Source organism: Molothrus aeneus, chromosome 2 (genome assembly GCF_037042795.1).
Source record: "Molothrus aeneus isolate 106 chromosome 2, BPBGC_Maene_1.0, whole genome shotgun sequence".
NCBI classification, from domain to species: Eukaryota; Metazoa; Chordata; class Aves; order Passeriformes; family Icteridae; genus Molothrus; species Molothrus aeneus.
The window spans coordinates 87,263,114-87,288,021 of NC_089647.1; the positions used below are offsets into that span (position 1 = coordinate 87,263,114).

Below are 24,908 nucleotides of genomic sequence, written 5' to 3' on the forward strand. Positions count from 1 at the left end.
TCCTGTGGGTTTGTCTTGCAAACTCTTCTTCTCTCTTACTTGCAACATCAGTTTTAACTTTTTTTTTCTTCCCTCTCCCAACAGGATTTAACTGCTCTGGCGAAGGAGCTGCGAGCCGTAGAGGATGTGCGACCTCCACATAAAGTAACAGATTACTCATCCTCGAGTGAGGAGTCAGGGACAACAGATGAGGAAGATGATGATATGGAACAAGAAGGAGCAGATGAATCTACTTCTGGACCTGATGATGTCCGAGCAGTGTCAGTCCCTCTAACGGTGTTTTGCATCTGTTTTGCCTTATGGGGGATTGAAGGAAAAGGACGTTAGCATTTTGGCTTGTATGCTAGTTCTTTCAGATTGCTACAATCCATGAGCAAGACATAGCAGCCTCATATGTTCATATATTCGAACACTAAATATAGTCTTCTCAATGTCCTTTCCCTCTTCTCCCATCATTTGTTCCAAAACAAGAAACTGTTTAACAATATCTTGCCTTTTTTTTTTCATAGAGAGGCTTTTCTAGGCAGCTTATGTAAATATTCCACTCTGGCTGTAATGCAAATTAATTCTGAGTATGCTTTGATGCAGGGCAGTGACAGCCAGGGCACTAGTGCTGTTATCTCACTCCAGTTATTTCTTGTCTAACAAATTAGGTCAACGTTGAACTTGAGCAATGGTGAAACAGAGTCAGTAAAAACCATGATTGTCCATGATGATGTGGAGAGTGAACCTGCCTTGACTCCTTCTAAGGAGGGCACCTTAATTGTTCGACAGGTATTGCTTTTCCTTCCCTGTGCAGTGCTGCACCCTTTCTGTGCTCATTAACCCACTCGCTCATTCACCCATGCTGTTTCTACATTATATTTGTTGTTCGTATTATCAAGACTCAGCTGTAGAGAATTTCAGATCAGCAAGATGTTTGATGCATGCAAAGAGGAGTGTAGCTCTTCACCCTTGCTTCTGTTTTGCATGCTTTCCAGTGACACTCATGGCAGCACCATACAGAATATCTCCAAGTGGGAGAGAAGGGTAGAAAAGCTGCAGATGTGTGGAGCAAGTACCTGGAGCAAAAGCTTAGTTTTAGCACAGAACCAAATCTGTATCTCAGGAGTAAGGCTGGGAGGGAGCTGGGGTGGGAGCACTCAAGGTTTTTTAAAATTGTTTTGAACCTGTAGTTTAGGGCATACAGACCACCTAGATAACATACACACACATGTACATGCAAATTCACACAAGAGTTGGTGTGGGGAGAAGCAAAATAGGCAGTGAGGCAGAGAATGTGGACAGAGTAGAGTGCTGTGTTGTTGCCTTTGATTCTGAAATTATTGTGTTCTTGTGCCTCTGAAACATAATGGTTCCCTGTTTTTAAATGAGCTTGTGTGTTAATGAGCGTGCTAGCTTATAGGAGTTTCCTCAGTAATCGCATTTCTGAGTTTCACAACTGAATGCCAATTTCTTAATTGAGTCCTCTTATTTGAAAATTAAGATTTCATGGTTATTGTTTTAAATAGTTAGCTGAAGGGATTCTCCAGAAAGTCCAAACTGCTATCTGTATAGGGTCTAAGTTAGTTTTAAACTAAACAATAGGGAAAAAAATCCTCACCCCACCCCCAAAAATGTGCTTGTCCCTGTTGTGGTGTTGGACTTAGCAGCGCAGTTGCTGTTCTCTTAATTTGTGGAACTGGCTGTGCAAGTCAACCACATGAACCAAGCATTTGCCTGCTGGTGGGAATTTCATGAATTCTAGTAGCTCTGCCCACTTTCCCTTTCCATGCAGGCATCAAAGCACAGATTATAAGCTTTTTTAAAAAATAAAAAAAAAAAAAAAAAAGTGAAAAGGTAGGAAGTGAGGGAGAGAAGGAGAGAGGTTGTTAGGGATATAGACTTTTAAGCAGCACTTGAGCAAGACAAGTGTGCCTGTTTTTTCTACAGAGTACAGTTGACAAAAAGCGTGCCAGCCATCATGAGAGCAATGGCTTTGCCGGTCGCATTCACCTCTTGCCAGATCTCTTACAGCAAAGCCATTCCTCCTCCACTTCCTCCACCTCCTCCTCCCCATCCTCCAGCCAGCCGACACCCACCATGTCCCCACAGACACCCCAGGACAAGCTAACTACTAATGAGGTATGTCTTACACCACAGCTGGCTGCTTTCATAGGGTTATAGCAGCATTGCCTAGTAGCTAGTTTGCAAAGGAACTCCAGCCAATCTCCCCTGCTTTTTTTTTCTGTCACCTTTGTTCCCACCTCCCAAATAACACATTTCAGTTCTGTGTAAGAAGCCCTTAACTCTAGAGCAGTCCCACGCCAAACTTGCCAGTTTACTATTTTTGCTTCCTTTTAGTGAGTCATTAATTGCATGGCGTTCATTTTAAACTAAACTTGACTACTGCATTTTCAAGCCAATACTCTTTTTAATTCTGTTTTATTCCGGGAGCAGGCTAATTGCAAGCAATGTGCCTCTTCAGAATTAGCAGTTAATTTTGGCTTTGTCAGTAAAGGCTGGACTAGTTTCTCCACACATATGAGGAGCTGCTTGTTGAGACTCACCCAATGGGAGAGGAAGTGGCTGTGGAGGGATTTTGCTCACTAAAGCTTGCCATGTGGGCTGGGTGAACAAATCAGGTGTTGCCTGGGAGGGTTGTAAAAGCCTGAGGTATTGTTATATTGGAATAATGAATGGGCGAAAATCTTTGGGTTTTTTTCCAAGTATGTGTGTACTCTGAGAAGCAGCTGTGTAAAGATGACTGTTATCCACCAGCACTGATTATATCCAGGTGGAGAAGGCTTTACCATGGGGGAAGCTCCCTCTTGCTGTCCTGGGCTGATCCCAGGATGGTGCCTTCCTTTACTGAGTGCAGGTGGGAAAGCCTGGTCCTTCACATGTGTTAGCCCCTTGCAGCAGAGGAGTTAATCCATGTACAAATGAACAAAGGGCTGTTTGCCCCTTACCAGCCCCAGCAGTGAGCGGGGAGCCTTGTCTGGTGGCTCCACTCCTGGCTGGGCGGCCAGCCTGGCTTACAAGGAGAGCCTCTGAAGCAGGGGGTGGTACAGGGTGAGTGAAAGTTGGTGAAAAGAACTTCTGCTGCTTCTCAGAGTAGAGTCCTGCCATGGAGGTGTGCAAGTGTTGTGATGAGGAGAGGTTGCAGTGAGCTGGGTAGGTTTATGGCAATGCACATGCTTACCACATTATCAAAAATGCTTCTTAACCACATAGCAGGTGGGTGGGAGGGAGAGTTTCCTCCTGGAAATTAATTTAGCTTTATACATCGTTTCCAGCTGTGCTTCATTGTTCTTTGATCTTTCTAAAAGCGCACTCTTGTAGGTTATGGAGATCAGTTGATTGATCCAGACATGTGCTTGCTCATTACTTTGGTCTAAGCGATACGTAAGCAGGGTTCAGTTAACTCAGCTTGGGAAGTGGGGGCTGTGGCAGTGCCTGGTGATGAAGGAGCCTTTTGGTGTTGGGCTGTTCAGGGCAGGGATAAATTCCAAAGACCCATTGCTATTTCTTTCTGTAGAGGCTTAGGAAGATTAGAGGTTGAAGATTAGTTGATGCTAAACAAGTGTCTTGTAACAATATTTGCATAAAACTGAGCAAAAAACCCAATACTGTTCAGTATAACTTACCACATGCACATTCTTTATATATACACACTTTTTTTTTTTCCACTTGTCCCATTCTGCTTCAGTATGATATGTTGTCACTATAATACTAAACTGGCAAGGGTTTTTAAGTTGTTCCATTTCCACTTTTAACAGTTCATTGCTTCACTTGTCTTCTTTCTTTCTTTATGTTTTTTCATGTTTAGACTTCATAACTCAGCAAGCACCAGTGATTTTATCCACTACATATTCATAGTGTCATGTCACTGTTTGCTACACCTTCCACACTAATGAGCCCCTTTGTTCGATACAGGTTTAATATGTTGCTTTGTCAAATAAAGGTGGAAGAATCTGCTGCAGCTTTCTGGCAAGAGGCTCAGGTTAAACAAAATAGGGAGAATGAACAGTAGTGAACACTGAAACATAACCCGTCATAGAAGTGAATGCTTGATCCCAGATGGTTCTGATTTTGTTGCACAAGCCAAGAGATCAAACTTCATAATTTAATTAACTACCTCAATTCAGAGATGCTTCATAAATTCAAAAATTGTAGGTAGTGGGCAGCTTGCAGATAAAACAGTATACATACATTTAAGCAGATTGTCAAAAGGAGAGACATTCCCTTGCTTTGTGCCTGATTGTAGTGGTCTGTATTAAAAAGCTTTGCTAGCAGCTGAGGTTCAGGGATGACAATTCAGCAAATTGCATTTTGCTGTAACATGTGCAGTGTGCATATGTATCTAGCTCAGGTGTGGTGCCTGCAGTGCTTTGTGTATCTATAAAGGAAGTATAAAAGCTTGGGGAGGCTCTGTAGCATAATTCCATAGTGCCTTTAAATGTTGGTGTTTGTTATCCATGCTTTTTATTGTCATTAATATTAATAAAGTTGAAATTTACATTGCAGACTCAGTCCGCTAGTAACACACTCCAGAAACACAAATCTTCCTCCTCCTTTACACCTTTTATAGACCCCAGATTACTACAGATTTCTCCATCTAGTGGGACAACTGTGACTTCTGTGGGTAAGTAAAGTAGCTGAAGACAACAATTAAAAAAGGGTTCAGTGGCTTCAGTGGCTTCAGTGGCTCTTTAAAGTACTTAAGAATGTTACCATCCTGCTTTTTATTTGTTTTGCAATGGATTGCATAATTTATTTTCTTTTTCCATTTACATTTCTTACAAAAATTAGGACTCTCTCATTGTTCTCAGTTACTGATTTGGTTTGTATAATATAAAAAATCTATGTCCAGAATCCGGCACTTGAAGGTATTACATGCACGTTACTTTTTTTTCTTTCAGTAGGATTTTCTAGTGAAGCAATGAGATCAGAGGCAATAAGGCAAGACCCTACACGGAAAGGATCAGTTGTCAATGTGAACCCCACAAACACACGGCCACAGAGCGACACCCCAGAGATTCGCAAATACAAGAAGAGATTCAATTCCGAGATCCTGTGTGCGGCCTTATGGGGTAATGCAAACCTGTTCTTGCCTTGCCATTCCTGAAATGTAATGTGCCAGTAGGAGCTTTCAGCCTTTGATAATGCATCTCCAAAACTGTAGCTGTTTCTCTGCATTTATTCAGTGCTTGCTTACATCTTTTTTTGTTGCAAGACCTGATTATTATTGTGTTTTTTTACAGTATGTTGCTTCTGCTTTGTTATGATTTCCCACTGGTACATATATGCTTCTGATGGCACAGTTTAGACTGAGAATCACAGAATCATTAAGGTTGGAAAAGACCTCTGGGATCATCAAGTCCAGCCTTTGACTTAACACCACTGGATCAGCTAGACCATGGCACTATGTGCCCCATCCAGTCGTATCTTGAACTCTAGCAGGATGATAGCTCTTATCACCTCTGTGGGCAGCCTGTTCCAATGCTTAACCATACTTTCAGTGAAAAAGTTCTTCCTGGTATCCAACCTGAGCTTGCCCTGTCATAGCTTGAGGCTGTGTCCTCTTTTCCTGTCACAGGTTGTCTGGGAAGGGCTTCATACAGTTCATCAGGATGTTCTTTTCAGCCCTTTCCAAACCCTGCTGGTGCATCTCTTGCAGCTTTTGGGAGCTTGTAGTAGTCCTTGCACTGTACACCTGGTGCACACAGAGTATTCTTTTGAAAAAATTATCATCTTCTTCAGGCTCTTGCCAATGTATCATTGCAGGGCTTGATTAAGGTGTGTTGTGTAAGATGACTTGTCGCCTCAGTCATCAGTTTATGTAAGAAGAGAAAAGGATAGAGGAACAATTCCCATTCTGAGACTTAGCTTTGTTTAGAGTGATTACTGCAGAGAGAAGCTGGGTATGAGATGTCAGCTGACCAAGTCTGTCTGGTCTTCTTGTCACTAAGGATAATTTGTGTTGGTATCAGACAGTCAGGATCCCACACTTCATCAGGCTTTGAGCACTGCCTGTTGCCTGCTGCAGTGTAGAATCTCTGCTGCAACCCCTAGCCAAGGCTTTTCTGTGGTGTTTGTTTCCTGGAATTTCACAGAATCTGTGAATTAGTTTTTTCATTATCGAAATGTTAATAGTTGATGCTTGTGTATGTTACATACATAGTTATCTAGTATCCCTAAACTTGGCAGATTATAAATGCACATGCAGGTCTTTAAAAAACTTAAGAAGAAGAGAACTGGCCATTGCCCTGCAGTGTATGATTATTGTAAAGGTAACACTGTCCCCTCTCTTTTTTACATTTTTATAGCTCTTTCCAAGGCTTTAGTTCTCTTTTGGGGTTATGTCCAGCATTTCCCGTTTCTCAGAACAGCACCTTTGCTCCAGTCTTCTTTCCTGCATAGCTGTGTCAATGAAATAGCTCTCCCAACACCTTGTCTTCCTATATGCTATTTTCTTTATTTCCAGAATTTACAGATAAGAATTTTTACCTCAACACTATTTCTGCTTGAATTCCTGTGTAACATTCTCTGATAAAGATAAGACTTGTGCAAATGTAAACTTTCAGGCTGTGAGAGGCCAAAGGCAGAGAGAAATCATATGGTGTCAGTAAAGATGACTCATAATTTCTCTGATCTGCCTTGTTTTGCCAGTAGCAATTTGTGTTAATGGTTTTATATTTCTTTGATCTATATATCTGTCTGTTAGGGTGGTTTAAAGAATAGGTGTAAAATCCTAGAGGTGTTTTACAGCTGTAACACAGCCCTTCACTGAACATTTAGGGCCAAACTGATGGTGATACAAGTTGGTACACATGCTTACTTCTTGATAATGTTTAACTTCCTTCACCCTTAAGAAAATTAAACCATTTCATGGTGATGCTTTCTATTCAAAAAGAGAGGGCCTTGCTTTGCTTTGCCTTTACCAGTGGTAATGCCAGTAGTATCTGGCAAGCTGTTAATTGCATTAGGTCTCTGATGTGGTTTCTTCTGGCTCTGAGTGGTGAAAGCCAATGTTAATTATGGATGGATGCAGTAACACAGATTCTTACACCCAGCCTCCACAGACAGCCTGTACTTTTTCAGGAAGCATTTCCATTTGTTTGAAAAAACCAGAGCTGCTTAATTGTAGGGTGGCAGTAGAAGAGCTCTGCTGTCTGTGAGTGAGGAGGGTGTCTGCACTGTAAAATATAAGCCCTGCTTGCCACCAGTGTAATACCTCATTAGTTTCATCTAAAGTGCACATAGCTGAGGGAGGGGGTTGGGCACAGGTGTGCATGAGAGCTCAAAGCAGGAACAGCTGCACCAGAAAGGCAGAGGCAGGAGAGGTGAGGGTGGAGGCAGGAGCAATGGAGTCCTGATGGAGAACAAGGAGGGGAAGGGACCCTGAGGGAGCAGTTTGCATATGGCTTGCTTTGAATTGTGCCCACCCTGGAAAAGGTGCAGAAATACATCTTGAAACTTACAGCTTTGTTCAGTGGGTACTGGAGCTGTAGGAAGGAGACAAGCTGCTGGGCACTTCCTTGGCTGGCTTGGTGCTGCTTCAGCCTGTGCTAAGCATGACTTGTGTGTGGCTCACTCTCCCTGCTTCCTTCTGCCTCTTCCCAATCTGAATATTGTCCCAGTAAGAGGGACAGGCAGTGTGAAATGCTCTTGGGTGAAGTGGCCATTGCCTATGGGGGCTGTGGGGTGGGATCCAGTGGGTACAAACCAGTTGCAAGATGCAGAGGTGAGAGGTGGGCAGCACAGGGATGAAGGAAGCGTCAGCAGCTGAAGGAGAGCCTGGAGGGTGACAGGCCTCCCAGGAGAAGTATTAGAACAGCAAATCTAAGCAAAGATGCCTTGGGACTGCTGGGACCTCTGAAGTTTTCTTACTGAAAAGGGTAGGGAGAGGATAATGGAGAGATGCATGATGATTTCTGAACTCACTATGGGCTACATCTGTTTTTCTCATCCACCCAGAGGCTTTTAAGAGCCAGCACCAGCAGCTCAGCCCCCTTCCTATTGCTACTGCTTCCCCCTAACACCCTCTCCCCTTTCAGAGACACCTTGTGCCCCCTGGGTCAGGCTTAATGTGCCCTCCTTTTTGCAAGCCTCTCCCATGCCTGGTATCCAGGGGGTGTTTAGGTGAGCAATAATGCCCTTTTTCAGTACTCTGAGAAGGCACATCACTGCTGTAGGTGCACTAATACACACACACACACACACACACACACACCCCTACCTGGCCCTGGGCCCACCTGCTCTATCAGAAAAGAGCCTGTTGGCCCCAGTGTAGTTGTATGTGGGGGTTAATTGTCTAACTAGGGATTAAGACCATTCAGCAGTGTAACTATGACCATCTTGTGTGAGTTTTGCTTTTCTTACTTCATTATTTTATTGTGCTAAAGCATGGCAAATTTTGTATTGGGATTGCAACATGGAAGTCTAATCAAGTGAGTCATACATTGATGTGATTTCCATTTCCTGTACTGTACTTGAACTGTCTCTGCAAAATTTGTGAACTTCTGGACTTAAATACTATTGCAAAGAAATAGTTATTAAATTTAACAGTGATAATATATTAATAGATATTTAAAACTTAGTCCCATATATATCTATTATATTAGAAAATGTAATTGATTCTAAATAGTAAGGTTTTATGGACTCTTGGAGTGTTCCAGTGGACCTTTGAAACTTAGTGTAAAGAAACTGGCCTACTGACTTTTCTCATCTGTATTTCCTTGATCTTTAGGAGAAGCCTTTGGAAACACAAGATTACTGTAGTTCCTCTAGTTTTAACATTCAGATGGAAAAGATTGTTGTGAAGCTGGGAACAAACCCAGTGCTTACCCTTTTGTGGAAGGGCTGCAACACAACCTGTTTTTCTCAGTGGGAACTGTTTTTATTGCCATGTCCTTGTCAAGAGCATCCTGCTACCACCCCCCTAACAACAGCTAACACATCCTTGGAATGCATAGGCTTGCATACCTCTTTGTGCCTTATCTGTCCTTCCACATTAGTATGCCTTATTTTTTGGGAACGGGTGCTCTAGAAAGCTCTCTGTGGTCTACCAGTCTCTTGAACACTGCTTGGTGTCGGTAGTCACTGTGGGCAGGTAGTGTAGAGAGCCTCTGCAGCAGGAGATCTTTTAGGCTACAGGCAATGGAGACCCAAGCAGCTGTGGTTAGACCTGACTGAAACAAGACAGTTGCTCTGTCAGTCATCATTTCCTCAGAATATGTGAGAAAAAGTGCTTACTAACTTGGATCTCTGGTTTTGTTTTTTCTAGGAGTGAACTTGTTGGTGGGCACTGAAAGTGGTCTGATGCTGCTAGACAGAAGCGGGCAGGGGAAGGTTTATCCACTCATCAATCGAAGACGATTCCAGCAAATGGATGTACTTGAAGGGCTGAATGTCTTGGTGACAATTTCTGGTAAGGTTGACTGTTGAATGTCATATTTTACCTCCATGTGGCATGGTATGGCAGAAAGATTTTCTTGGCAGCCTGTGCTTTGAGGGGGAAGTCCTGACTGAAGTCAGTGGGTTTCCCATCATTTCATCTCTGAGTCTTCAGTTTATTTCTGCAAGTTTTCCACACAACACCCATGCCTGCTTGCTCCCTGTCCTTCCTTCTGTGGAGTGACCTTTAAAAATGCTGCATGAGTTTGTGGGAAATGTCTGACTCTGTTTCCTTGTTCAGTATTTGAGAGCTGGAAGTTAATGTTTGTGAAGTTTGGGAAAATAGCATTCTTTCCCTCTGTCATGATTACTTTCTACCTGGCCTCTTTCTAACTAAAACATTAAGTGCTCCTTGGGTTTAAGAACGTTTTTCTTGTGTGTTAATATCTGTAGAATGGGGAAAGCTCTTGCAAAATAGGGAAGTAAGAGTGATGTGCAGTAAAAGTGTGAGAGTGAGTAGTACAGTGTGTACATGGTGTGGAAATAACCAGAGTGAGAAGGCAGATTGGTGCCTGGTCTCTCACTGGGTGCAACTTGGGAATGGCAAAGCAGTGGGAGATGAAGGGTGGTGGTGATGCTTGTGTTTGTTTTGTGTGTGCTGATAAAAAATGTGTTTTATGAAGCTTGAGGTTCCAGACTCTTTGGCTCCAGAAAGTTATGGCATAAGTTATGGCAGAAGTTTAACCTGCTGTTGAACAATCTGATGTGGTGCATTGTTGGTCTTTCTTCACAGGTGCTGTTCAGCCAGTTACCTTTTGTTTTGTTTTGTTTGGTTTGGGAAATCAGCCTTTGCTCTGTTGTGTGTGTGTGACAGGGAGAGGATGTTACGTGAGGTTTCTCACTGGATTCGCTGCTGTTTTTCAAATCCACCTAAATTTTTTTGAGGCTCTGGAACCTCTCTAAGTGTGCTGGAGGAGCTCTCTGGCTCTCCCAACACTTGTTCAAAAGGACACATATTAGACATTTAGTGGAATTTAGTGCATTGGCGATGTGTTACCACAGATCCAAAGAGCCATGCCCATGCTGCTGTCATCAACACGGGATTTGTTTCTGTCTGGAACAACTGAATTTTATTGGCTTGTCACTTGCTACATGCTCAGATACAGCTATGCTGTGAAATCTATAAAAAGAAAAAGATGAATCAAGCAGCGTTTAAAAATACACAACCTGCTGTGTGTCCTTTTGATGTCTAATGCAGTATGTTAAAATATAAGCTGTTTGAAAGGCACTATTTGATAGAGTTTATTTTATAGCAGACCTTGTCAACAAAAATATTGTATAATCCAACTTGTGTAAAATCAGTTGGTTTGAAACATATCCTATACAAATCACAAGTGTCTGTGATTCAGTCTTGTGTATAATTGTTTTAAGTTTATTTATTTTTGCATCAGTCACAATTGGAGTACCCTGACACATCCGTTTTCTTTGTTTCCTTCAAAACTATTGCTTCCTCTGTGGAGACACGCTACATTAACCCTTAAGAAATCAGCTGATCCTTGGTTGTTCTGTGCCTTTGTGTCTGTGCCATCTCCTGTGTTTTATGGGAGGTTACTGGAGTATGAGGCAGAAGAGGCATTCTTGCCCAGTGAAAGGCAGGGCTGGGGGAGCATATTCAGTGAAAATATAATGCTTTTATGCCCAAACTTCCCCTTATATCCTGCTTTTGTCTTCTGTGCTGCACATCTCAGTTCTTTACCCTCATGCTGGACTTCCCTAAGTATCTTTTTATTTATGATGCGTTGCTTCACCTCTCCAGGCAAAATTGGAATGCTGGAGTTGAGGGTATGTTTCTGCAAATGGTGTGTTTTGGCAGATTAGTGATGGAACTGTCTCTGAGCTTTGTCCCAGCGCTGCTACAGCCTCGCTGGAAGCATTGTTCAGCTCACTGTGGTGCACTCAGCCGTTTGTCCCCCTGAGTTTTTTGGGAAGTGATGTGCTGATGGTGGTAGGGTTTGAAAGGTGTCACCACGTTGTGCGAAGAAGTTGCAGTGTGTTAGGATTTTGAGAGGATTGTCACCTAAATTTGCTTTGAATAGACAATAGAGTCTGAAAACATGAAATCAGTTCTTGGCCCAATTTATGTTTGAAATACAGAACTTTCTGACAACAAAGCTTTTGATACTGAGATACTGAGCCTGCTAGAAATAGTACAAGAGCCTTGCAGGTAAAGCAAGAGTAGTTGATTGGTGCTTCAGTTCATGCTGTTGAGAGGCAAAAACCAATTTCATCTGCTCAGGTGGTACAGTGCAGAGTCATAAAATGCTGGAGGAGAGAGCGGCAACGTGCATGCAGAACACGCTCCAGTTGTGGCTCCCTGAGGGTTTTGCCAGCCCAGCTGGCTGATGGTGGCACCAGGAAGGTAGGAAGAGATGACAGAGTGGAAGAACTGGTTGGAATCTGCCTGCTTAATAATTAAAAACCACAGTGACAATAAAAACAAAAAACTCGGTATAGGAAAAAGGACCTTGCATTTGAAACTATGTCTGTGGGAGAATCCAAGCTGGGTGTTCTCACAGAATTCGCTGTCTGATTAGTTCATTTGATGGCTGGAGCAGAGTTTTCTTTCTTATTTCATGATCATAAAGATTAGATCCATGCAAAAAATAAAAAATACCAGAATTTTGAGGGCTGTTTTAACTGACTGGTAGAGCTTTACAAAGAGAAGGATCTAATCTCCCCCACTCCAAATGTGAGCATTAAGAGCAGCATAACTTGTTGAAATAAATGCATAGCCATGTTTATATAACTAACCGGTTCTGCTCTTTTCATGTCAGGCTGCAGAAAGGCAGAGGAATTTCCTGTCTTGTGACTTTTCCTTGTGGTCTAGACACCAGAACACAATGGGAACACATTTGAGATATTTCTCAGTTGTTTTGAAAAATGTTTCTGGTTGGAGAGAAATACCCTGGTGCATATCATGTGAATTAAAAGGAAAAAGTTGCCGCATGCTGGGAAATTCCCATGTGCACTGTTTGTTCTGAGTCTTAAAGTTTGACTAAGCTACTGGGGAACCTACAACCATGGAAATATCTGAGGCAGAATTTGTCTCCTTGTGGGTAGGGACTCAGCATGGTTTTGAAAGCATTTGGTACATTGTAGAGACCCTGAGCCCTCTGAGCTCTTTCTTGCCCAGAACTGCAGTGGCTTCTGATCTGAACTATGTTTCCTATTTTTCAGTGTTCTTAAAAGAGCCCTTGTGGCTATCATTTGCAGTGTTTTCATGGAAGGACCTTTTCTTGGTTACATGTGGGACTTTTGGAAATACTATTTCCTGCACTAGTCCTCCAGATCTTGAGAAAGCTACAGGAGTGGTAGGGCTTTACCCCTTTCTGAAACATAGCTTTCTACATATTAAGTCTGGAGGTAAATCAGGGTACTCATTTACTGCCAAATCTATAGTCCCATTTGTAATGGAGATAAAAGATAGTGCAGTGTTACTTCACATTTCATTGCATGGCATCAGAACAGAAGGGCTTTTAAAATTGAGTATCAGATCCCGTATTTACAATTACCTCTCCAATTCCACTTTAAGCTTAGTGAACAGATTTTTTTACTTTGAAATTGCCTCCTCTTTTCCTCCTGTCCTTTCCCATCCAAGTAATCATAAAAATATCTTTTAGGCCGTGTGTCTTTTTAATGCAAAGGCTTATGGTGCTGGAGTCCATGGAGAATCCTGTTTGCAAGCTGTGCTTCCCCACATTGCTGCCCCAGCTCCTGCAGATGCTTTTCCTGACAAGCCTGGCTCTGTTAGGGGATCCCTTACTGTCAGGGTAGGGGATCTGTGCCAGCTCCAGCCCCGCAGTGTGGAGCTGGCTGTGCACAGCAGGATGGTCTCAGTGCTCAGGCCTCTTGTCCTGCTGCAGCCAGTATCCCCTGAGCAGCCACCTGTGAACTAATCTGTCTGTGTCCTGTGAAAATGTAAATGATAAATTAAAGACATTTAGCTGAACTCTATAGCTGGATCTGGCTGGCAGGCTGCCAGGTGTGGCATCTTGATAGGTAGTGGCTTTTGGCAGCACAGACCAGTATGGTGTTGCTTGGCCAGCCCAGCAGTGACTGCAGTACAGGACACCTGTCTCCCTCTCACCTCCAACAGCTGAAACACTGGAAAGACACATGGCTCCTCAATGTGGCTGGTGCAGCAGAGCATGGAGCTGCTCTGCTGACAAGTAGGGTCCCTGAGGGCATCTCCTGTAGCCCTTCCTTTCCAAGAGACCTCATGGAGCCTTGTTAAATGGCTACTGGTCAAAGCAGGGATGATCTCCCTTCCTCAGCCGCAGCTTAATCTGTGAAACTATAATGGTTACAAGCAGCAAAGCAGCTGGAGAAAAAGAGGATGCAAGCTTTGAGTATGTGCATTTAGGGCCATCTTCTCACTAGCTCAGTAAATGCTTTGTAAGCCATTAATTGTTAAAGAATCAGGGGTAAACTTTATCATGAACCTTGGTTTGCATTCTAAGAGGCCTTCCTGTATTGAGAGTTAAAAGTCTGAGCTGTATTTTGATGACGTGGCAGATGCTGTGTCAGTTGAAGATAGGGCAGCCTGGGCAGGTAGCTTCTTTCACCTGTGGAGAAGAAACACCTCTCTCAGTTTCTGTGTGCAGCCTGCTAAGTATTACACCCTTGCAGCTCAAGGGGAGGGCTGCTGACAAAGCAGTCATCAGCTTTTAGCAAGCAGATGAAGTTAAAGAGCCATTCTGACTCAGTTTTATATATATATATATATATATAAAAATCTCAGTGCGTGACTCTTTGGTGCTTTTGTTGTGGGAGTTCCCTGTTCTAGTGGAAGTTGTCTTGGTCCTAAGAACCAGATAGCTGAAGAGTTGTTCCCTTGAGTTTGTCATTTATGTTTGTGTGATATTACCATGTGTATCTATCATTGATTAACAGGAAAGGGCATGTCTGGGTGGAGTCTGGAGTGAAGCTGTTGTGGATGAAAAACTGAGGGAGATTTCTGTGGTTGCAGCATTTTCTCCTGCATTGTTGGTTTGTTTTGCAGAGCTTTCTGTTTGCCTGGGTAGGGCTTTTTGCAAGTATCTTCCTGTGGAGATAAACTTTTTTTTTTTTTCATTTTGTGTTCAGGTAAGAAGAACAAGTTGCGAGTTTACTATTTGTCGTGGTTGAGAAATAAAATCCTGCACAATGATCCTGAGGTAGAAAAGAAACAGGGCTGGACAACGGTGGGCGACTTGGAAGGCTGTGTGCACTATAAAGTTGGTGAGTAGCAAATGCAGTAAGTAACCAAATGGTTGGGATAAAGGATGGCTGAGAAAGGGAACTGCAGTACATGAAGCTATTGGATTTATGGTTTGGTTGGTTCTATTTCTAGCTGTTTTATCTGTTTCTCAGGGTGAACTTGCTGGCAAAGCACCAAAATGACAAGTTACAGGGTTAAATCGAAGATGAGAGGGGGTTTTGTGGTGGGATGATGGGTTGGGAACTGGAGAGTGTGCAAATCCCATCTATCTCCTTCCTGTAATGGATGCAGCTTCCAGAGGGGTGCTGATCTGGGCAGTGAGGGCTGGTAACATTTCACCCCCTCTTTAGGTAATAGAGGGATTCCAGCAACTGTTTCCTTTACTAGTGAGTTTCCCATATTTTTTACCATGATGAATTTACGTGCTGGAATAGATTGAAAAAGTCTCTCTTTAATGTAGATTTTAGAGACTGGGAGAAAGAAAAAAAAGTGTGAGGAGAAAGAAAGCCCAGGTAGCAGATGAGCTTTGGGGAAGAACCTGGGCACAGAAGCATGTCTGTAACTCCAGGGTGATTAACTGATTCCTCTTAGCTCATGAAATTCCCTAATGCCATCTCAGATCTGCTGCAGTACAGCTACAGAATCAAATGTGTTTTCACCAGGCAGGTGCCCTTTGAGTGGTTTTAAGTAATTTAAATGGATTTGGGTATAGAAACTTCCACCAAAGCTGGTGAAAGGACATGTGGCATTCACAGCCAGTGGAGTATATTCAGTGAGCCTGCTGCCCTGCAGGTGGGAATATGAACCAAGAGCTCTTTCTGCTGCTTCAGTTTCACGGTGCATCCTAATGGGCACTGGATGTTGCCTCTGATTTGATTTTTCTCCCAGGAGCCAGCTCAGTTCCTTTCCAGCTGTGTCAGTCAGTGTGGAGCAGCAGCAATCAAACTGTTCTCAGTCTTCTCCTATCATGCGTGTGCTCTTGGAAAAACCTGCTAATGGGGCGTAATCAATAACAATGGCAGTAAGTGACTGCTGAGCCAGGAGCCTGACCCCGAAAACAATTAATAATGCACTCCTCTGGTATCAGACCCCAGGGTGTCAGCAGCATAATGAAGTGGCCTGTTAACAATACATCAGCAGCTATTGAAAGGAGGCTTTCCAGCAGGGAAGCGTCTGAAACAAAGAGCATTCTCTTCCTGATGAAGAGGGGTTTGTTAGCCTGGGCTACAGCCTGGCACTGAACTTCCCTCTGAACCACAGAAATACAGTGGATTTTTTCAGGTAGTGCGAGGCCTCTGACAGCTGCGCTTCAGTTCCCAAGGAGGAGAGCTCTGCCAGTAGCTGGGCTTGCGGTCTGGACGCTGTCACCGAGGCAGCTGGCACTGATCACTTCCTTGTCTCTTTGATGCAACAGGGGTCTCCGATGTCAGGGTGAAGTGGTATTTATGGATCTCAGTTGCTTCAGGCAACTTTTGGCTCCTCTAAATGAGAAATTGCTCTTTTGAAACTTAAGATTTGGGTGAATTCCCAAATAGCACCCAGAGTAAATAATAAGAATTATCAAATGTCCCCTTTCACAGATGAGGTGGTTTTGTTCAACAGCCCCCTCTTCCCCGTGAAAAAATTCCAGGAAGTCTTGTAAGCTAGACAAGACCGAACAAAAGCTCTGTTTTTAGTCAGAACAGCTGTGGAGGTTGAGAGACTTTTTTTGTCTGTTGAAGAAGTGTCAAGTCCCTTAACACTTACAGCTCAGTCTTTCTTTCCTGCAGAGTTCAAAGAGCAAGTAGTAGCATGGTTCACTAGTATAATGACACTTTATTTCTGATAAATTATGTGATTTTTGTTTTCTTTTTCTCAAATGAGTTATCTCAGAATTTGGGGACAAAGGAAAGTGCTCCACTGTTAAGCTTGTCTTTTGCTTTTGAAATTGAATTATGTTGTAATTTTCATTTCTTCCTCCTTTCCTCTGGGTAATTTTTCCATCAGCTCAGACTAGCAGTGTCGTGACTGGAACTGCCAGTAATGGACTCTTCTACAGTCATGGATGGCCCTCTTTTATTGGAATGTTCCTGAAAACAGCTTTTCTTGGCTTGATGACTAAGCACTATCCACTATGGAAAAACATAAGTGGAAATAAGTAGTGACTAGTTAATTCTGAAGATTATAAGATGGTCACTTGCTAGTAAGAGTAATAACTTATGTAGCATAAATGTATCAAAGAGCTTCACTACACAGAAGTACAATCCTAAAATGCAATGCTACTAAACTCTCAAAATATCATGCTTACATAACTTGTCTTCTTTCTTGATGTAACTGGAATGACTTTGGAATTATGCTGAATTCTTGTTTGTTTTCTTTAATTTCAGTAAAATATGAAAGAATCAAGTTCTTGGTAATTGCATTGAAGAGTTCTGTGGAAGTCTATGCATGGGCACCAAAGCCATACCATAAATTTATGGCCTTTAAGGTAACAGTATATTTCAGCCATAGATCGGATTTTCTCATAACCACCTGCAGTTATCCCTTTTACAAAAATGTTCTGACATTGTGTCATGACCATATTCCAAGTTCTTTGATAAATCTCCACAAACTTAGTGTTATATTTTAATTTAGGAGGGTTTTTTTTTAATTCTAAGAGTCAATACATTTAAAGCTCTAAATTGCAACTGAGCATAAACTAATAATGACACAACATCACAAGTTTTTGTTTGCTCTCTCTATTAATAAAATATGGGACAGAGAGAAGTGGACTGAGTCTAAGCTGCTTTGTCTGAGTAGAGCAAGCAATGAAGTGATATTCAGCAATGCTATGGGACTGGTTTTGAATATTGCTAGAATGAAATCAGCTGGCTTGGTATAATTGCCAGGCTGGTTTACAGACAGTTACTGTGGGTTGTAGATTGAAGTACTACAGGAGTGCCCAATTGCCCTGGACTTTGGGGAGAACAATTCTTAATAAAAAAGCAAATGGACTGAGTAAACCCTATAGAAAATAGCTTAGGTGATTGAAATGCAGCAGTTTGCAGAGTAGCCTGTCCATGAGAGATGTGTCAGCCTAATGGGTCTGGTGTCCAGGGGCCAGAGGGATGTGGAGGAATAAATCCACAATGTGTGCATGTGAGCATGTTTTTATAAACCCCATTGTTGTTCTAAGCAGTAAAGTAATCTCACTGATGGTTGTCTCACAGTCATTTGGAGAATTGGTACATAAGCCATTGCTGGTGGATCTCACTGTAGAAGAGGGTCAGAGACTAAAAGTGATCTATGGCTCCTGCGCTGGCTTCCATGCTGTGGATGTGGATTCAGGATCGGTCTATGATATTTATCTACCAACACATGTAAGAGCTGCTGTTGTGTCTGGCTTTTTCTCTTTCTTTCTGGTGGGTCACCCCCCACATCCAACCCCTTCCTTTCCCCAAATGACCAATGTGTCAGGCTGTCCCTGGGGATCACTGCCAGATGTTTGCAGTGGTATATTGGGTGCAGGGGTCTGAGCAGATATGGCCACATGTGCTGTGGAGTTTGTCTCACAGTCAGTCCTCACCTCATAGTCAGTGTGTCTCTATGGTTTGGAGTTGCTCACTGAGATCTGATGAGGACCAGTGTGACTGTGTCAGGGGTGGCAGCTAAATGCCCAAGTACCCTGCAAATGCCCAGCAGCACAAATGACATAACACCCAAGGATTGGGTTCTTGCAACCCAAGAAAGGGTTGGCAAAGACCAGGTGACTTTAGCTGCCAAGGTTTCCCGATGTTCATTATACACAAAGGTATAATGGGCCACCAGATGGGCCACCCCAAGCGCTGTTCAATGCAGTGCAGAGATTTGAGATCTGCATCTGCTCTGCTTGCCCCAGGCTCCCTTTCTGCATATGGAAAGAAATGGGGACCCCTACAGAGAAATTAATCTTTCCTCAGTTTAGATGTCTGCCTTAAGAGGATTTCTGCTCCAGGGGTTTACAGGTCTTGGTCACTGTGGTGTCTAGCTTGAGGGCAGCAGATAGAGCACTTGTAAAGTGAGTAAATTTGGGACTCAATGATCTTTAGGGTCCCTTCCATCCAAGCCATCCTATGATTCTGTGGATCCCTGATGTGTCAGCCAAAACCAGAATCCCCCATCCCTTTCTTCTAGCACAGGCTCTGCAGCATTAAACGCTTCCCCTTCTGTCTCTGTAGATCCAGAGTAGTATCCAACCTCACGCAATCATCATCCTCCCAAACACGGATGGGATGGAGCTGCTGGTCTGCTACGAGGATGAAGGAGTTTATGTCAACACATATGGAAGGATAACCAAGGATGTGGTTCTGCAGTGGGGAGAAATGCCAACTTCAGTTGGTAAGTGCCTCTGGTGAGCCATGTGCTCTTAGGGAGTGTGAGTCTGTGTGCACGTGGGCAGAAGGAGGGAACATGGAGCGTGCTGCTTCTGCATCGAAGGCAGTGCTGTATTATTTCTGGAAAACAGCTGTGCAAAGTGAGGAGTAATCATATGGATCTGCTTTGTGCTGAAGTTTTTGTGAATAAAACCCAAACAATCAAGTTGAGGAGTTCATGATTGAGAAATTCACTATGACCTCTGTAGGTCCTCTGTACCTCTGTAGAAATTCACCATGACCTGCTGCAGAATTTTTGCTAGACAGCCACAAAGTTGTGGAAACCTTTCAGTATAAAGGCATATAAAGTGGCAGATGAGTAAAACACTATGGGTAAGTCTATGTAGATAACAAAAAGTGAACCTCATTTGATGTCTTTAATTCACCCTCAGATTGCTCATCTCTCCTAGCACCATCCTCCCTCATCTCTCCAGCTCAAAATAAGGTGTTGAGAGTGAGAACAGTGAGTGTAGTACACAAGTACACACCAGAGTCCCTCCTGCTTGTGCTGCTGTAATTCAGTACAGAGCAAAGCAAGGGCTGTAGGCAGACCCTCCTTTTGTTGGGCAATCACATTGCATTTAATGGGCTGTGGGATGGCTGCACATATTGGGAGATGATGGCTGATAGCTGTTTGAGCAACAGGAGCAACAATGCAGGAGGAAATTGAAAGAAGTTACATGCACAGCGTGTTCCCTCCTGTGCTGATTAACTCTTGACTAGATCCTAAAAGCAAGCAGAATATATCAGCTGGCAAATTCCAGAGCCTTTGGATACTTGAATGCTTGTGAAGTAGTAAATGGCACTGAGGCCACCAACACCATCTGAACATCTCATCTGGCAATTTTTATTAACTATTGGGCCCAGTTAGCACTAGTGGAGAATTTAAAAAGGAATAATTTTCCTTTATAACATCGGGATGGTATATGCACTGTTGGTGTACATTTTACTGTAGAAGATAATTTGATTTAATTTCACTGAAAACTACTATGAATATGTTATATAAAAGGAAAGTACTGTAATAGTAAATATTTTTGAATTTTGCTGGCCAGGAAGTCCTTTTTATTCTTCTGTTAAGTATGCATGCAATAGCTTAGTCTTCATTAAGTTCCCTTATGTTATTTTTGACAGCATTCCTGAAACTATCCACAAAGTTGCTTTGTGAATATACATTTCTATAATGTTGGTGACTTCACTTTTTATTTCATTTGCTTACTGCTATCAAAAATAGTTTTTTTTTTTTTTGCTCATGCTACTACTAATCTGTGTTACCTGTGACACTTGAAGGAAAAATGTTTGATTTGTTGTTGTATTTGTACACAAAGGGATGCAGTATGTCAAATAATAATATTTCTACATTGAAAGCTTAATGTGGGCCTCTTGTGAGCCACACAGAATGATCTGCATTTGGCTTTCTCAAGGAGATCAGTTTTTCAATTATTACTCCTATTAAGAGAGGCTAGGTAATTTTTTTCTAGTTTTACCTTTCCCTCTCATTCTTTGTTTTTGCTGACAAACTCCATCAAGGAGGGAAAATAACACATAAGACAGAGTTGGTGCATGGGACACACTGTAGTGGATGGGCTTAGTCTATTTAAACCTTGGCTTCTGCTTTCTCCTAGTCAACACCTAATTAATATGTCTCTTTGTCTCAGACTTGGAAGAAAAGGCCTGTGTAAAAACTCAATGTTCCTTCCATTTAATTAAAGGTTATAAAGTTTCCTTTGTTATGAATGCTCAAGGAAGAAGTTTATAACATAGGAAACATGCAAAAGATATTAAATTTTAAAAAATTTCTTAGGCATCTTGAATATTCTGAGGACAGAAATAGGCCTCTGAACATGCGTGTAGCTACAATAACGCACATGCAGGTAATTTTTAACTAGACTGTGTCAGGATATTCCATGCTTTTCTCATTTCTCCTGTTGCCCTCTGCCTGTCCTAATGTGCTGTTTTCTTTCCAAAGCATACATCCGATCTAACCAGATCATGGGCTGGGGAGAAAAAGCAATCGAAATACGGTCGGTGGAAACTGGACACTTGGATGGTGTGTTCATGCACAAAAGGGCACAAAGACTCAAATTCTTATGTGAACGCAACGACAAGGTACATTCCCTCCCCCCAAGGTTTTTGCCAAGATTATAAACATGTACTTCAGTTGGGTGCTCAGGCTGGGGTGACCCTGAGCAGCAGCCAAACACCCAGCCAGCCTCAAGCTCTCTCCCCTTACCCATGGAAGGGAAAGGAAATAGTCAGAAGGCAAAAAGACTCCTGGATCAAGATATGGACAGTTTAATAACACAGCTTCTACGTGCAAGCCAGTCTATAAAATAAAGACTTAATACATAGTCTCCCATGGGCAGGTGGATGTCCAGATGTTTTCCACACACAATGCTTGCTTGAGAAGGCAGATGTCATCACCACAGTGTCCCTCCTTTCCCTGCGCTTTTATTGGTGAACACGATGCTTTATGTTATGGGACATCCATTTGGTCAGTTTGGGTCAGCTGTCCCAGCATTGTCCCCTTCCAGCCTTCTGCCCATCCCAGCCCACTGGCCTTTTAGGGGCAAGGGAGCTGGAGAGAAAGCCTTGATAACTGTGCCAGTGTTGTTCAGCAGTAGCCAAAATAGGGATGTGTTAACAACACTGTTTAACATAGGTGCAGAGCTCTGCACCCCACAGGCCGCTATGAGGAGCATCAGCTCCATCCCCACCAGCCCAGACCAGCACTGCAATTGCACTGCAAATACTGGGAGAGTGAAGGCACATTGGAACCACTGCTGTCCTGCCTGTTGAATTTGCCAATGTCTTTTCTTTGCAGGTTTTCTTTGCCTCCGTGCGGTCAGGTGGAAGCAGTCAAGTCTATTTCATGACCCTTGGCAGGACTTCACTTCTGAGTTGGTAGAAGCAGTGGGATTTGGAGAGGAATTGCTGACATCCAGAGTCTGAGATCTTCATAACTTGGAATTACTTTCAACTGGAGTACAGACCTGCACGAGTGCAGCACTCTGTGTAAATGTGTGTGCAGGCATCACTGGTGTTAGGTTTCTTTATGTTTTTCAACTGAGGCTGCGAGGCAGCTGGTGCTGTAAAGATATTGCCATCAGGTGCTACAATGTCCTTGAGATATGGGATCACGCTAGAAAGCTACAGGTCTTCTTTTCCCTTCAGCTCCAGTGTTCCTAGGATTTGAAGGACTCTGTTTGTTAGTGTTAGAACAGAGGAGGGAGGGGGGGGAAACGGAAGAAAAACAAACCAGGCTTACCATGACCATGCTGTTTGTTGAGTGGACAGAAGGCAGGCAAGAGAAGGTGAGAAGTGGTGTGTAGAGTGTCAGACTGGCTGAAACAGAGGGCAGATCTAGTCTAGTAATGTTAACAATGTATTTAATTGACATTTCTTTTTTGTAATGTGACAATATGTGGATGAAGAGGAAGGGGCAGGTTTTAAGAAGTTAATATTTATAAAATGTGAAAGACACAGTGACTAGGATAACTTCTTTTTGGGGACAGGGAGGGTGGGAAGGGGCTTGGGGTGGAATTCTTAGGGTTTTTTTGTTTCTGCAGTTTTATTTTGGCCTGGCCAATAACTTTAGTAATTTTCTGTGTACCAGGTGTTGCCTGAAACATGTGCAGGTGATTAAAAAAAAAAAAGGAAAAAAAATTTCATTTTCTATAATGATTCTGTGTTAGGCCAGAACTTGGTTATGTCACAGTATTAGCACTGCCTCAGTTAAAGGTTTAATTTTTGTTTAAACCTAGAAGTGCAACAACAGTTTTACCACAGTCTGCACTCGCAGAACTAAAAAAAAAAAGAAAAAAAAAGAAAAAAAAGAGAAATAAAATCCAAACTACATATGTTTATTTTTTTGTGCCTACCTCATTGTTTTTAATGCATAAAATAAAAGAGGTGGTTTAGTTTATACGTTTTTAGAAGAAAACCATTAATGTCTAATTTAATCTTAATACCAAAACTACCAGATTGAAAGGTTTCTGACTGTTATTGCATAGCAAGTTTCAGCAGGAGGAGCAAGTAGTCCCTTGGGGCAATAGTCGTAGCGGTATGGCAGTGAGACACTGATTAATGTAATCTGCTTACAAAATTTGGTAAAGCAAGCATTTTTTAAACCAGTTTCATCCTTAATAGAAGTATGACTTTAGCCTAAACCAGAGGTTTGACTCTTCTAACACATGGGCTTAGTAACAGGCAGGTAAAAGTAACTAGGCTAGTTCTATAAATTGTTAAATGTTGTAGGAAACATTTTGGGGCGGTGATGTTTTTCTTTTTTAAGAATGCAATGCACTAAAACTCTTTTAAGAATGTAGTTAATACTGCTTATTCATAAAAACAGTGTATACCTGTGTTTAGATGTAAGATCCCAGCTCTGGCTTTTTTCCTTTCTTTTTTTGTTTTTTTTTTTCTTTTTTTTAAGTCAGTTTTATTTTATGAATAAGTTCTGACATTTTAATAAATGTCTTGAGAGTAATAATTTGTTAGTGGCTACATGTTCATTACTTGAGAAATCTTGAGTGTATAATAATCTGTTGGTGTTGTAATAATGCACAGTGTCACGATTCAGCCATTTTTCTTTTTGGTTTCTTTTTTTTTTTTTTTTTTTTTCCCCCCTAATTCCTTTGGTGGGGTATTTTGCTGACAGCTGCCTTAAGCTGTTCATTCAGTGAACAGGCTCTCAGTGTTTCATGGGCTTTGTCTTCTGCTGTGGTTAACTTTCCTTCATGGCATGACAGGTAGGGCTTTTTAAACACGTGTTCTTCAATTCAGTCAAGCTGATGGCTCGAGCGACTGGTCACACAATCAATTAAGAGCCAAGAGCACCACGTGTGCAAAGCTCAGACTCAACAGACCCTTCTTTTGGTGTCAAATCTGACTGCTGTAAATCCTTCAACCCCGATCAGCGCTGCTGCTGAGGACTCTCCTTCGAGCATCGCAGAGGGCTGAAAAGCGAGCGGTAAATGCGTAACCTCCAGCACATGCGTGTGCACACAGCAACCCCCACTCCCCCACCCCCAAAAAGAATCAAAACTCAAGAAAGCCTTACATTTGCTGGCGGAGGAATACCTAGAACTATTTTTTTTTAATTGTATGACTTTTGGATAGTGTTGAAGGTGAAGGATGTGTTCTTTTCAGGCCCGGTGTGGTCAGCCAGAAGAACGATCGACCTTTTGTACTATAATGAACTGAAGGGGACTCGGAGACACAACGTGATCGTAGACATGGGTGTGATCACAGAGCTGCCCTGTAGTGTAGTTTGCCGAAGCTGATTCGATCGAATGTCAGTCTGCGTGATTTAAATCTTCCAGTGCTATGTGGTCAAAATTAATCTAGTCCTTGAAAGCTGATTGCTGTTCACCTAGAGGAAGATGCTCCAGTGCTATAGGGATGCCCAGGTCATGGATATGTGCTGTTGAAGTTTTGAGGCTCTGGGGGAGGGTGGAAATCTCCTTCCTTCAGACGGTCTGCCCATCTGGCAGCTTCTGCCTCCACAGAAGTGCCAACATGGCAAGGTAAAAACAGTATTACAAAACCACTTCATATACCAACATCGAACTCTTCAAACAGTGCTTTTGTAAGCAAAGAAGAAAAGAAAAGCTCCTAGGTTTAGTTTTAAGCTTTAATAAGTAATAATTTTCTGTATCTTTAAGTCAAAGTAACCCTAACTTGTATGACTGCAGTGTTTTTATTTTTTATCTTATGCACATGTTATGTTGGAGAAAATGTTTACAAAAATGGTTTTGTTACACTAATGTGCATCACATATTTATGGTTTATTTGAAAGTGATTTTTGTGGGTTTTTTAGTTTTTCATAGTAGTAGTAGTACACTTTTTGTGATTTATAACCCCAAACTCTGCTGATTATAAAGATGCTAAACAATAAT

The 24,908-nt window shown here is 42.3% G+C and overlaps 1 protein-coding gene across 4 annotated transcripts in view; it reads left to right on the top strand.

Annotated features, from left to right (window-relative positions):
- MAP4K4 (mitogen-activated protein kinase kinase kinase kinase 4) overlaps positions 1-22,874 on the top strand; it is a 163,360-nt gene extending 140,486 nt beyond the window's left edge. For 2 of the 4 annotated variants that reach the window (XM_066545248.1, XM_066545250.1), the window contains 12 exons: positions 85-260; positions 654-774; positions 1,933-2,124; positions 4,510-4,627; positions 4,905-5,075; positions 9,272-9,415; positions 14,527-14,661; positions 17,008-17,108; positions 17,830-17,979; positions 18,817-18,976; positions 20,978-21,117; positions 21,833-22,874. In XM_066545248.1, coding sequence (XP_066401345.1) covers positions 85-260; positions 654-774; positions 1,933-2,124; positions 4,510-4,627; positions 4,905-5,075; positions 9,272-9,415; positions 14,527-14,661; positions 17,008-17,108; positions 17,830-17,979; positions 18,817-18,976; positions 20,978-21,117; positions 21,833-21,916 — 1,692 coding nt within the window. In that variant the 3' untranslated portion in view covers positions 21,917-22,874. The remainder of the gene's footprint in view (positions 1-84; positions 261-653; positions 775-1,932; positions 2,125-4,509; positions 4,628-4,904; positions 5,076-9,271; positions 9,416-14,526; positions 14,662-17,007; positions 17,109-17,829; positions 17,980-18,816; positions 18,977-20,977; positions 21,118-21,832) is intronic. The other 2 variants (XM_066545249.1, XM_066545251.1) reach the window with 1 other exon arrangement.
- Positions 22,875-24,908: the final 2,034 nt, after the last annotated feature.